At 38.6% G+C, this 14,044-nt stretch overlaps 1 protein-coding gene across 2 annotated transcripts; it reads right to left on the minus strand.

Moving 5' to 3' along the window:
* Positions 1-212: 212 nt before the first annotated feature.
* Positions 213-5,594, minus strand: LOC148123302 (uncharacterized). Of its 2 annotated transcripts, none has more exons than XM_087905911.1 (2): positions 5,294-5,594; positions 213-2,539 (listed from the first exon to the last, which is right to left on the minus strand). In XM_087905911.1, exon 2 carries the CDS (start codon positions 2,366-2,368, stop codon positions 1,157-1,159), a length of 1,212 nt encoding a protein of 403 aa, XP_087762037.1. In that variant the 5' UTR covers positions 2,369-2,539; positions 5,294-5,594; the 3' UTR covers positions 213-1,156. The 2 variants fall into 2 exon arrangements, with proteins under 2 accessions (XP_087762037.1, XP_087762028.1); XM_087905902.1 differs by having other exon boundaries at positions 5,281-5,594.
* Positions 5,595-14,044: the final 8,450 nt, after the last annotated feature.

Genomic DNA, 14,044 nt, shown 5'->3' on the forward strand with positions numbered 1-14,044 from the left:
ATCAAAATCCCAACACAGTTCTTCACATACATCAAAAGAACAATAATCAGATTCATATGGAAAGACAAAATACCCAGGATAGCTAAAACAATCCTGTACAATAAAGGAACTTCTTGTGGTAGCACCATCTCTGACTTCAAACTCTGATATAGAGATTTTGTCGCGACCGCCTCAACCAGCAAAGAAGACGCAACACCAGAGCTCTTCTTGCAAGCAGTTTACTCAGGACCTGGTTACAATAGTTTCTCTCTCCTGGCAAGCTCCTCCCAGCCCTTAAGTAGCCCTGGGCAGCCAATCCTGGATCGCCACGTGGGCACTGTCCATAGGTCCACTTATATGCAAGCAGCTTACGATCATTGCGTGATCCTGGCCTTAGCCAAATAAGGTGTTGTTTACCACTGAGAGCACTCGCTTTCGGGATCGCAGAAGGCGGAAGCCAGTGCCATATTTTAGGTGTGGCTCCATGCAGCTCCCTACAGTTCCCCCTTTTTTGTTTTAAAAGCAACAGGCAAGAGTAGAGGTCTGATCTCTGTTAAAATGAAGCATGTACTATTGTTTATTCAGGTGTACTCCACCCAGAAAACACTAGACCCGCTTGGTGCCCTTTTTACAGAGGTGGGAGTTAGGCACCGACTCACGTGCAATCAGACTTGCTCTTCTTGAGGTAGATGTAATTACCCTCAAGTGCAGTGCACAAGCCTTGCATCCTGTGCTTATATAACCAAACTTGGGGGGACTGTCCTGCTTCAATAGCCGTGAAGGCTTGAATGATCATTGCTGCATTGTGACATTGTGAGGCTCTCATGCAACAAATGCACCACAGACATACCAGGGAGGCAAGCACCATTAGGCTTGTCAGGGCTCCTATTCCCGCCCACTCCTTAAAATAACTAAAAGTTCGTTTCAGCATATTAAGAAAAGCATTAGCAGTAGGTAATTCCAGCTGTGTGTCATTCAGGGAAATAATCTGGTTGATCAAGGTGTCTGTCAGGTTCTTGAACTCCTTACTCCAGTTTCCCTGGAGGTATGTGCTCAGCTGCCGGCTCAGGTTACCGTTCTTTGTAAAATTCTCAGCCAATCTGGAAGTAATGCATAAAGAAGAGAGGGAATGAATACATCCTACACTGGTTAAGGTTACTAAATCATCCACTTGCTCTTACAAGAGGTCTACTCTTTGGTTTACTGTCAAAATGCCAGCTTTTAAATGACCATCGATAGATTTCAAAGTGGTCATTGTGGAGGCTGTCCTCTCCACGATTTCATTAACTGTTTCTGCAATCTGAGTTGTTGCAGCCATGGCAACAGCAGCTGTCATGGCAGCTGCAGCAGATACAGCAATTGCGGAGACTAGGGCTGCTGTTATCCCAAAGTCTCGTTTTGTTCTGAGCAAATGAGCGATTGGGAAGGTACCGGTATCAACTCTGACTGGGATGGGAATATATGTGGGAACTCTCATCACCACAGCTGTGTTATAAGTACCATTCCAGCATTGACTTGCGAGGCAAGTTGCCTTAGAGGAATTACAATAGATCACATCCTCTGTGGCATTGGTAATATTAGTCAGTAAAAAGAAGAAGGGTGCCTTTAAGCACACTGGACTGGCAGAAACGGTAAGGTTGTTCATCATTTTATTTACAGTAACATTTGAAAGAACTCCCTTCGTACCTCGGCTGGCAGAGATGTTAAGTAGCCGGACAGTCAAATTACGAAGGGCAGCAAAAGGCTCTAGGGATGAAAAGGCCCCTCTTTCATTAGAAAGAATCCATTGAAACCAGGGCCACGTATTTTTCTTATTAGTTTTCTGATTAGTCCGATTAGCAAGATTAAAGGAATATCTTCCTAAAGGAGGGGTAAATTCAAAACCTGGTGCAATCTGTTTTGACTTATGATCTGAGCTTTGACATGGTGTCCAATGAGGGGGATTCCCTGAATTAGGGGCACAATAAGGTAATACTTGTCGAGCGGTGGAATTCCCTAATCCAAAGTGTGAACTTGAAGGCTGAAGCCCTTCCATCAACATCAATAAGGTAGTAATACCTGTGGCATTACTACCGTTTTTACCGCTGCCCGTGCCTGAGGAAGCACCCGTACTTATTGTTCGCAGTGCTTCCGTGAGCATGGCGAAAGGCACATGATTATCAGTCAATGGGTCAAGCCAATTACCCACCGAGCTATTTTTCAACCATATACATGGGTTAGAATTATTTTCAAGAGAAAAACATAAGGCTCCTTGAAGAGGAACATCAGTTGCATTATACATAGCCATGCTAGGGTCTAAATTTACGCAGGGTAAGCCTAATTCACAACTAGTGGAGAAAAGACAGGTAAAACTTTTGACGTAGAATGAACAGGTATAGAAATTGGCCATGCTTTTGCTATGGCCCACACGATTTGTTCATTGGCCTGGATCAGCAACGGGGACATCAGGACCATCATCATCAATAGGATCACAGTCTGAGGCTTCATCTTGCTTGTCGTTCCTCTGCACTTGTACTTTTCTCACCAAGCGCTCTGGTACCCAAATAGGGTCTAAATGATCCTGTGGAAAAACACAAACAGAGCTTTGTGCCCATGCCAGCACGGGATCAGGACCATGCCAGACCCCTGTCAGAGCGTCCTTCCATTTTATCAATCCTTTTAAAGGACTGGATGGGCAAGAATGCCTGTCTGCTACAGACTGATTGGCATTGTCCAAATTTTAAAAATTAAGTGTAAACAAGGCTAAGGAAAGTCTATTCTTGGGGGTTTGTTGATGACCTATTCCCCCTTTTTGTTTTTGAAGCAATTCCTTTAAGGAGCGATGAGCACATTCCACAATGCTTTGGCCTTGTGGATTATAAAGCAGTCCATGTATGAGTTGAACACCCATGAGATGGCAGAAGGAGGTAAACTTTTGTCCTGTATAGGCGGGACCATTGTCTATTTTCAGTTGCTGGGGTTTTCCCCAGGCGGCCCACACTTCTAGACAATGAGCAATCACTTGGGTTGCCTTTTCACCTGTCATGGGTGTGGCATGGATAATGCCGGAACACTTATTCATGGAGACATGTACGTATTTTACTTTGCCAAACTCAGAGAGATGGGTAACATCCATCTGCCAAAGTTTAAGGGGGAGCAATCCACACGGATTGACCCCTAAAGTTTGAAGGTGATGATGTATGACACATTGTGGACAATCCACAATCACCTTGTGTGCATCAGCACGGAAAATGGCAAATTTTTGTTGTAGGGTTTTGGCGTTAACATGAAACTCTTTATGAAAATCATGAGCCCTCTGCAGGGCAGAGGCAAGAAACATCCATTCTTGTCTGGTACACTGATCAACCTTGTCATTGCCAGCAGCCAGAGGGCCTGGCAAACCTGTATGTGCACGAATGTGCTGTACAAAGAAAGGATTCTTACGTTGCCAGAGTAATAGCTGTAATTGTGTAAATAGCCTATGTACCGGGCTGGAGGATTTAATAGGTCCAGTGCATTCAAGGTATTTTAAGGCGTTAACAACATAACAAGAATCCTAAGTTAAATTAAATGTAAATGGACAGGATTTAAACACCTCAACCATGATTGCTAGCTCCACTTGCTGAGGAGCTCCAGGAGAAAACTGATATTTAACAGGTTCTGCTGAGTCCACTATGTAAGCACCACAGCCAGTCTTAGATCCATCTGTAAATATAACACTGGCTCCTGGAATGGGCTGTAAGGCAGTGATTTTTGGAAAGACTACCGGATGTTCTTTAAAAAAGGTTAACGGTGGATGCTTAGGAAAATGACAATCGATGAGCCCAGAATAGGAGCACCGTAAAATAGCCCAATCATCAACAGTGGCACATAAAATGTTAACTTGATTAGTATCATATGGGGTGACTATTACACATGGTGCAACTCCAAAATGTTGCAGGCAATCTTGAATGCCTTGCTGAGCATGCAAAACGACAGCAATAGGATAATATTCTATGGATTTCACAGGGGAAATCCTGGGATGAATCCAAAGTAATGGTCCTTCCTGCCACAGAATACCCGTGGGTTGTAGATTAGTGGGTAAAATGCATAAAGCAATATCCTTTTCAGCCTGCACCCATTTAAAAAAGGCTTTAGATAATTTTTCCTCTACAAGAGAGAGTGCTTGTTGAGTTTCACTGATTAATTGTCTGGGAGAATCTAGAGCTATATCATCAACTAAAACATCATACAATGGTTATAATTCATAATTTGCCATGCCCAAACTGCCCTGACTTCTCTCCATACCTTAGGATTGAAAGAAATCCCTCCCTCTGCTCCTATAACCTCCGGATACGGGGGCGGAGCTGAAGGGGTTACAGTCCTGTGCATGCCTTTAGATGTCTTATTTTTCTCTCCGTTTCCCTTTTTCTTGGAGATTTTCATTCTTTTTAATGTTTTCCTAAGGGTTTCTCTATCTTCCTCATCCGTTTCTGTCTCTGTGTCTGGTGTCTCTGGGTCTGGCACTGTCTCTGAGCTTGAGGAGACAGAAGAGTCTGATTCCTCCAATTCTGACAGGCTCGGATATAATCGACCCTTTTGCTTTTCCTGGGCCCTTTTCTTCTTCCCTCTACCTGAATCTGTATCAAATGCCACACCAGACTTTGCCATTTTAGAGGCTGCCATTTCTGAAGCTGCCCTCTCTGAACGTTTCTCCTGTAATATCTCTAAGGCTGCTTGGCCATTTTCTACTGCTTCACTGCACTTTCGATCCTTGAGGCAGCTTTTCACTAATTTCTAGAAAGGTCTTACTCCAGCCTTAAGCGTTCCCTGTTCTGCAGCAAACTCAAGGTCTCTACCTAACTTTCCCAATGACAGAGTCGTAAGCTTCCCGGAGACTGCAAACCAAGGTGCAGTGGTATCGCATTCCTCCATGAATCTCCCTAAGGTACTTTTCTTAAGTTTTAGATTTTTTGAACAAAGCAGCTCGTTCAAAGCCAGAAAAATTGGGTGAGAAGGAGAATTCCCCATGTCTATTCACTGAGGATTCTCAATATACTCCCTACAGCAATAAGTAAAAATGATGAACCAGAACACTGTATTCAAGAGTACCCAAGCTGCTAAAAGCAGGTAGTAATCCATCAACAGTATCCGGATATTTTACTTTCAGTTCATTGGGCTAGCGAACCGAATGTGCTCTACAGACTTGTAGCCTGTCCCCTGTAGTAGGCTTTACTTTCACTTTCGATTTGTCCGCTCTAGTCGTGGCTCTACTTCCCCGCTCTCCCTTTGTTTACAGGCGAGAGCAAATAACTCGCTTTGATTGCGGACCCCCAATCTTACCTTGAGGACTTACCGGTGCACCCCCTGACTGCTGCAAGTTCTGGGCTCCAGGGAGAGGAGAGGAGAGTCTCCGTATGGGCCACCACTTGTCGCGACTGCCTCGACCAGCAAGGAAGACGCAATACTGGAGTTCTTCTTGCAAGCAGTTTACTCAGGACCTGGTTACAATAGTTTCTCTCTCCAGGCAAGCTCCTCCCAGCCCTTAAGTAGCCCTGGGAAGCCAATCCTGGATCGCCACGTGGGCACTGTCCATAGGTCCACTTATATGCAAGCAGCTTACGATCATTGCGTGATCCTGGCCTTAGCCAAATAAGGTGTTGTTTACCACTGAGAGCACTTGCTTTTGGGATCTCGGAAGGCGGAAGCCGGTGCCATCTTTTAGGTGCGGCTCCACGCAGCTCTCTACAAGCTTTAGTAATAAAAACTGCATGGTATTGGCATAAAACAGACAGGTTGATCAATGGACTCAAATTGAAAATCATGACATAAATCCACACACCTATGAACACCTGATTTTTGACAAAGAAGCCAAATGGAAAAAAGAAGCATCTTCAATAAATGGTACTGGATAACTGGATATTCACATGTAGGAGAATGCAAATAGATCCATATCTACTGCCGTGCACAAAACTCAAATCCAAGTGGATTAAAGACCTCAACATAAATCCAGTTACACTGAACTTGATAGACTAGAAAGTGAGAAGTAGCCTTGAGTGCATTTTCACAAGGACAACTTCCTGAATACATCAGCAGCACAGACATTGAGATCTCATTAATAAATAGAACCTCCTCAAGTTGAAAACCTTCTGTAAGGCAAAAGACACCCAATAAGACAAAACAGCAGCCTACAGAATGGGAAAAGATTTTCACCAACCCCATATCTGAGAGAGGGTTGATCTCCAAAATATACAAAGAATTTAAGAAAACTAGACATCAAAATACTAAATAATCCAATTAAAAATGGGATATAGATTAAAAAATATTTTTAACTTAAAATTTTGTTGAGAATTTCAAGCATATATACTGGCTCACCTCTTTTTTTTCTTTTTGTTTTTAGCTAATCTGGGATGTTTTAGTCACACTTTTTTTATAAGTATAAATATAAATTGCAACTTAGCCTAATTTATCACTAAGGGCTTTTATGGGCTTTTAAAGATGTTCCTGAAGGAAACAATATGAAGTTCACAGTACTTCTATTTTAAAATATTATAGGCAGTAGTTAATTTGAAAATGATATCCAAACAATTCTATTTATTTATTTAAACAATTCTTTCTTTGGGAGGTCAGAGAGTAAATTTGTAGTATGAAAGCACTTTTTTTTGGGTCAAGAATTCTTGGGACTATTTTTTTCTCTCACATTTAGTTATTTGGGTATTATCATTGGTAATATGAAAAATACTCTTAACAATTTTCATATTCTGCACTGGATTCTCCTTTTCTATGTTTCCCTATGTGACTTGCTTGTGGTGAGAGATTATCAAATATTCAAGCACAGTCCCATAAAGCATAGCTCATTGAGAGTTATACTCTTGATCTTAAGAACTTATAGTGAATCACAATTGGTAAAGTCTGGGTAACTCTGCTTGTGATGGCTTGAATGAAATGTCTCCCCCTCCCCCATAGGCTCACAGGGCACCATTAGGAGAGGCACTGTTAGGAGATGTGGCCTTCTTAGAGTAGGTGTAGCCTTGTTGGAGGAAGTATGTCACTAGGGGTGAACTTTGAGATTTCAAATGGTCAAGCCAGGCCCAGAGGCTTTCTCTTCCTACTGCATGTAGATCTGGATGTACATTTTATAAGTTCTTTCTCCAGTACCATGTCTGCCTGCATGCTGTCATGCTTCTTGCCATCATGACAATGGACTAAACTTCTGAACTGTAAGCCAGCCCCAATAAAATGTTTACTTTAAAAGAGTTGCTATGGTCACAGTGACTCTTTCCAGCAATGAAATACTAAGTAAGATTGTGATGTAGGATTCTTCTCTGTATGCTGTGAATACCACTGGTGAATAAAGAATCTGCCTTGATAGGGTAGAATAGAGCTAGGCATGGAAAACTAAACTGAATGCTGGGAGAAAGAAGGCGGAGTCAAGGAGATGCCATGTAGTAGCCGCCAGGAACAGACATGCCAGAACCTTGCCGGTAAACCACAGCCATGTGGCAATACACAGAATAACAGAAATGGGTTAAATTAAGATGTAAGAGTTAGCCAATAAGAAGCTAGAGCTAATGGACCAAGCAGTGATTTAATTAATACAGTTTCTGTGTGGTTATTTTGGGGCTGAGCATTTGGGAACAAACAAGCAGCTTCCCACAACTTTGCTGTATGTGACAAATTTCTTGAGCCATTCAGTTTGAGCTTGCTGGCTGCCAGCCTGGGTGTAGGGTCAGTAGGAAGTCCTGTTTTCAGAGAATGAGGTGAAATGTGATAGAGTAGAGTACCTAAGATCCTCTTCTGGCTTAACTACATGTGCATGCATGGCTACACCTGTAAATATATCACACACACACACACACACATATATACACACACATACACGTGCACGCATGCACACACACACACACACATACGTGCATAAAAGCAGACACCTAGATTGGTAGCATCTTTTGTCCCAACAATGGGGAGGCAGAGCTAGGAGGATCACTGGGGTCTGCTGGCCTTGCAGTCTGGCAGAATCAGTAGGCTCTGGATTCAGTGTCCCAAAAAGTAAGATGGAGTTCTGAGATGGTTAGTGTTGTCTCTCAGATTAACAGTACTGGGAATTACTTCTGAGGCAACTCTCCAGGCATAACTTGGAGGGGTTTCTTGATTAGGTTATCCTCTGGGAATGTTTGTGAGACATTATCTTGATTTAAATATGAAGACACACTCTAAAGGCTGGGGCATCATTCTTTGGCTTGGGTACTGGATTGCATGAAAAGGAGAAAGCTTTCATGTCTTCCCACTTCTGAACTGAGAACATCATGTGATTAGCTCCCAGGACAGAGTAATTCAGAGTTGTGCACATAGATGCCTCTACAACTTTCCAAGACTCACTGTATTTATTCCCAGGAGTTCTCTGAATTCTGCTTTTTTGAGCAGCTGCTCTGAAGGCACACATTGCACCTACATGTGAGATCACTTCTTGGTAAGTAACTGAACACACAAAATAAGGTGTCTCATTTGCAGGAAAACAAATATCCCCAAGATAGAGTAAGTGATAATGATTTTATAATTGCTTCATGATAGCTTACAGAGACTCATGACTATTGTAGGCACTAGTCAAAAGTGTCACATAGTATGTAAATAATTCATTAGAGAGCGCTGTGTATTTTGTGCCATTGTCTTCCTTTCACCTTGCAACCAAGTATGTAGTTATTTTCAGCGCCTTTCTTTCTCTATTATTACTGACACTGTGAAAAAAATGGAAGGATACATTTGGATTAGCATTTATATAAGATTTTTCTTTTTATGAATCAACTTAGAAAAGTTTGTATTAGTTTTGTTTTTCTTGGTCATGCATGTTAGCTTATATTCTGGTATTTGTATTTTGTAAGTAGAATACTGAAATATAAGAAGTTATAAAATAACTGACCTGAAAATTAGTAGAAAAGCTGAGATTAATCTGCTGTACTGAGCATAGGATCTTGTTTAAGTCAAACAGACCAAACCTGCCATCATCGAGGAAGATAGGGTGTTTGCATTTCTGACAAACTTAGAAGCAGATATTTATATCAACAGTCAGTGAGGCTAAAATTAATAATCCTCAATCACATTTCAGAAGCATCAGGTCAGTTATACTCTGAGTGACAATATGCACCTAGTATATGCAGTCGGAGTATAGTAAAGTCTATTATAATACCTTTTTTTCCTGAGATTCAGACTTATTTTTCTATGGTCTAATTTGTTGTGCATCTGCTAGACTTCCGAAAATTCAACCTATTAAAGACTGTCACTCAGGCAGGTGACACACACCTTTAATCTCTGCACTTGGGAGACAGAGGTTGGTGAATCTCTGGGAGACAAATAAAATGTCACTTCTACTTGTGAACTTCATCTTTCTTCTGTATTCCCTGTATACATGAACTGCTGCTGAAATATTTTATATTAAACTAGATGCTGAACCTGCCATTGGTTTCTTCTTTCTCTTAATTGTAAAAGATACTTGGTGATGAGGAGCTGCTAAATCTCTCATCAATTATGCTTACTCCCCTCTTAATTAAACTTTGTTTTAATTAGTTTATTTAGTTTAATTTGTTCCTGTATGATTAAAACATTCTTCTCACTAAACCTGCCTTCAGGTTCCAGGATTCACTCTTTACATTGTTGCATAATCTTATTTGAAAAAATTATGTTGTTACTGCTTTACTTAAGCACTTCAAAGAAACCATAAAGAGGCATACAAGTGCTATTTAGTATATTATAAATGACCTACTTGACACTTAGCATTTGAAAACACCTTAGCCCATAAACAAACCTACTAAACCATTTCAATTTCCCAATGTGCCATATTCTGTGATTTTTTTGTGCCCTGGAACCTGGTGCTTTCTTCATTTTCTCTACCTAGCTATATATTTATATTTAAAACACAAAATAGATTTCCTCTGTGAAAAATCTGACATTCTAATAAAAATTGATGTTGATTTTTCCCTAGGCTGCTTCCTGCAAATGTCTATCTTGGTTTCGGTAACACACACACACACACACACACACACACACACACACACACACACACACAGAGTGCATGCACATACCATCCCTTTCTTTGTACTAGATACCAAGTTCAGCAAAAGCGGAAACTTCATATTACTAATTTCTCTATTTCTAGAATGCAGCATAGACATATCTTTAGTTTTTCAGCATCCATAATGTTATCTGGATAAATGGAACTAATAATGGAAGTTCTAGAAATTAATCCTGCACTGAATCTCAAGAGATAAGTATATTTATAAATAAAAAAATACATAAAGAACTTGGAAACTTCTTCCTTCTTCTCAGTAGGTAAACACCAGGTTACATAAACTTTATGAACCTTTATAAACTTTATTCAGGTATAAAATAATAATGACTATTTTGTAGGAATAACGTATGAAAGGGCAGATGTTAAATAATGCACATAAAATATATACACACACACACAGAATAAGATGCCTAGAAAGTTATGTAGCTTGAGTAATTTTTTTGGGAGTTGAGTGTAACTTAAGAAGCCTCTTCTTTCTCTTGAACCAAGCAGCTTTGAAGAGATTAGTGATGCTCACTATTGCCTTTGTTACTTCCAAAAGCACTATTACACTAAATATTTTCTTTACCAGGGTATGGTCAGCAAATTGACATGTCCAAAGAGGTTAGAGATGAATGGCTTCATTACGCTGATTCTCACGAGCTTTACTTGCTCAATATAAATCTATTATACTTAGTACAAAAGATATTTTAAAAATTGTTTGCATAGACTCCAGACTTGGTGGCTTGAATTATGATAATTTATCGCTCTCTTGGGCTGCCTAGCAAATTCCAGGCCTGTCTGAATCACACTGTGACTCTGTCTGAGAAGGCATTGCAAAGAAAACATTCACTTGTAGGTTGTCCTTTCTCTATCAACAAATTTAGGACAATTTTGTATAATTAAAGGTCAGAAGTGCATTGCTCTGCCACCCTTCCTATCAGCACTCAAGTGACCCTGTTAGATTCTCTGTCTCTCTGGTTTAATTTCACCTTCTTATGTCTAATAAAGGACACAATGACAGTCTTTTTCCCAAGTAAAATGCTAGTTGAACAAATGGAATTAAAAGCCAAATATTTGTTCCTTCAGGGTATCCACTGATTTAGGCGAGAAATCTTTTGGTGTAGGAGCTGAGCCCTGTTCCACCAGAGGTTCTTCAGTCATCGGAGTGAAAATGCTAAGCATAATTACTTAGTTCATTGTCTGGTGGTGCAATAATTTGTTTCTCTTTCAGAACCTTTAGTTTTTCTTATGAAAGAGAAAACATGACACATATTGGCATCTCTCAAAATTAAAGAAATAGTTTTAGAAGACTGACTCTCTTAAAGAACTAGGAAATGATATACTAACTTCTGTAGATACGGCTCCGTTTGTTTACTGATTTTCATCTTTTCAGAAAATGGCTGCCATATTGTGTTGATCTGGCATGTACACGTTTTCTGGCTTCCTAGTATCATTATTCTGAAGCTCATGTGGCAAAGGACCAATGGAGGCATCTATCCAACAGACAGCAAGTATCCAAGTCCTGACAGTGAACCCTTGAGTGAACTTGGGAGAAGAGCATCTCCTTATGGGTCTACAATAATTGCAAATTGGCCAGAATACAGATTGCAATTTTTAACTTAGATCTAGGATGAGAAGACTAGCTACATTTGGATTTTGAATCCCTGTATCTGTGTATCTAAAAATTTTTGTTTTAGATGAAGTTTTGGGTCATTTGTTGTGACTAATTATGAATTCAATGGTGTTACATAAACATTCCTAGATAGAGACTTGGCTGTAATTTGTGTATGTTGGCTTGAAATCTATAATCTAGCTGAAATCTCTTACTGAATTCTAATTAATCTTCTGTAAATTATCTTAAGTTTTTAAAAAGACAACCCCCTACAAAATGTTAACATTTTCAAATGCTCATGCATTCAATTTTCCTTTTATTTTTGTAGATTGTCTTTTATAACATTGAATTAAAATAAGTGCTTACTATTCATTTTTTAATCTATGACTTAAAATAAAATGTTATTAATATTTCTCATGTACAGGGGAGTTTCCTGTAAGATTTTGGGGCTTTGTTTTTTAAATTTAAGTTTAAAAGAAAGAATGGGGTTTGGAGAGAGTATGGATGTATGGCTTGAGTATTCCCATTTCTTTAGAGCTCACCTTGGCATAGCATCTGCGTGAACTTGGTGTGTCAGGAAATAAAAATTATAGATTTACCAAAAAAAAAAAAAGAATAGAGGACAGCTCTCATGAGTCAGAGTTCTCCTTTTACTGTGGATTCTGCAGACTGAGGTCAAGTTGTCAGATGTGGGCAGCAAGTAACTTTTTACTCTCTGAGTTATTTTGCCAGTACAGATGCACATTTTAATAGATTAGGGAATTCAATTCTGTTTTCTGTACTCTATGAAAATAATTTTGATCACATTAAGGTTGGTCATACATCTTTCATAAATCTTATTAAGAATAATTTTATTTTATTTACTATTTATTAAGTTTAAGAATGTAAAATAGTCACATTTTTCTTTTTTTAAATCTTACTACAATAATCTATAGGGTATGGCAAATCATATGCACAGATGTTTCAGTGTTTTTCCTTGTGAAAAAGATATACAAAAGTCTCACGTTCCTATAAATTAATAGGTTATGGAATTTCATTCATCAAGTCAGTGTTCAAACTGTATGCATTTTAATTTCTTACCCAAATGGTATATCTAACCAATAGTCTAGGCTATAGAAATCTCTAAAAATGAAGATAGTAAGTTTTATAACACTAGGGAGATCAAAAAGCATTTGCTTCCCAGGCTCATAGTGTTATGGAATGAGTAAATGTGTTCATCTTCTTTAATAATTAAAAAAATAAGACCCTCTAGCTGCTACAGATTAAATCCAACCTAGACCATGTTATGCTTTCATTTGTTAATGCTTGCTTTAGATGATGAAATTAATGCAGTTGAAGATACTAGTCTACTAATAAAAGAAAGTTTCTTAAGTTTGTAATGAGTTTAGATTCAACCTTTTAATTTTATTAGCAGAAAACACAACCATTTCCCTTGTTGTAGCACTTATAATTTATTCATTCTGGACTTTTCTAAATAGTTGACTTAATACCTTTGACAATAGTAATCTACAACTTACAATGCTGGTTCATAAGTTTTTGAGTTTCTCTCTTTGATTTTGCATCTTTCTGCTTCTTTAACCATTTTGTACAACATTGATTTTCTACTGTAAACTTATATCAAGCTGTATCTAGCAATAGCCCTAAAGGTTTGTTCTTGTCATTATAAAGTTGAATATTTTCCCCGAGAATTTTTAGCAAATAATTATTATAACATAGAAAGTCAATTATAAAACAAAATCATCTGTAAACTTTCTTGATTTTTATAAACTCTCCAAAGTACATAAAAGATGGAAATGTACTTAGGAATATTTGATAACCAATTTTAATTAAACCAATTAGATAAAGCTTTGGGAAAGCTAAAAATGTTTGTTCTTCTTATTAGCATAATTAAACTCCACAGTTTTAAGTAATGAAACATGTATCTGACTTTTTATTAGGAAATAAGTCAATTTCATGCCCTTCCTTCATTCGGAATATTGTTAACTGCCCATGTTCATTTGTCTTCAAATAGATTTATACAACCACTAAGATGAACATAAATGTACCAATGTATTCCTATTTGTGTACAGTCATATACTAGCAATTTTTATTCCCCAGTAGTTGTCTCAAAGAATTGGTTATGAGTTTGTGAATATAAGCAAAGTCTTAAATAGCTGATTGGTTGTTAAATATATTAACAATATATAGTTATTATATTATGTTGACATTGTTTATATATCTATATCTCTATCACTATCTAAATTGAAGTATATTTCTTGATTTCTTTCCTTGTGAGGACTTGCAAGAAAATAAAGAATGTTAATCTACTATTTTACTGTTAAGTTCAGGAAATCATTTTCAAGCACCTATTTCATCTTAAGTGTCTTACTCATCCCCTTTCCCTTATTTACTATATTCCTTAAATGTTCTACACAATCCATAATTCCTTATGAGAGTACATCCAAGTCCCA

The sequence above is a fragment of the Myodes glareolus genome, chromosome 1, assembly GCF_982192425.1.
Source record: "Myodes glareolus chromosome 1, mMyoGla1.1, whole genome shotgun sequence".
NCBI classification, from domain to species: Eukaryota; Metazoa; Chordata; class Mammalia; order Rodentia; family Cricetidae; genus Myodes; species Myodes glareolus.

Bases quoted from the DNA above. Each gene is read 5' to 3' on its own strand.
- LOC148123302 (XM_087905911.1), bottom strand. From the start codon at position 2,368: ATGGCCAATTTCTATACCTGTTCATTCTACGTCAAAAGTTTTACCTGT.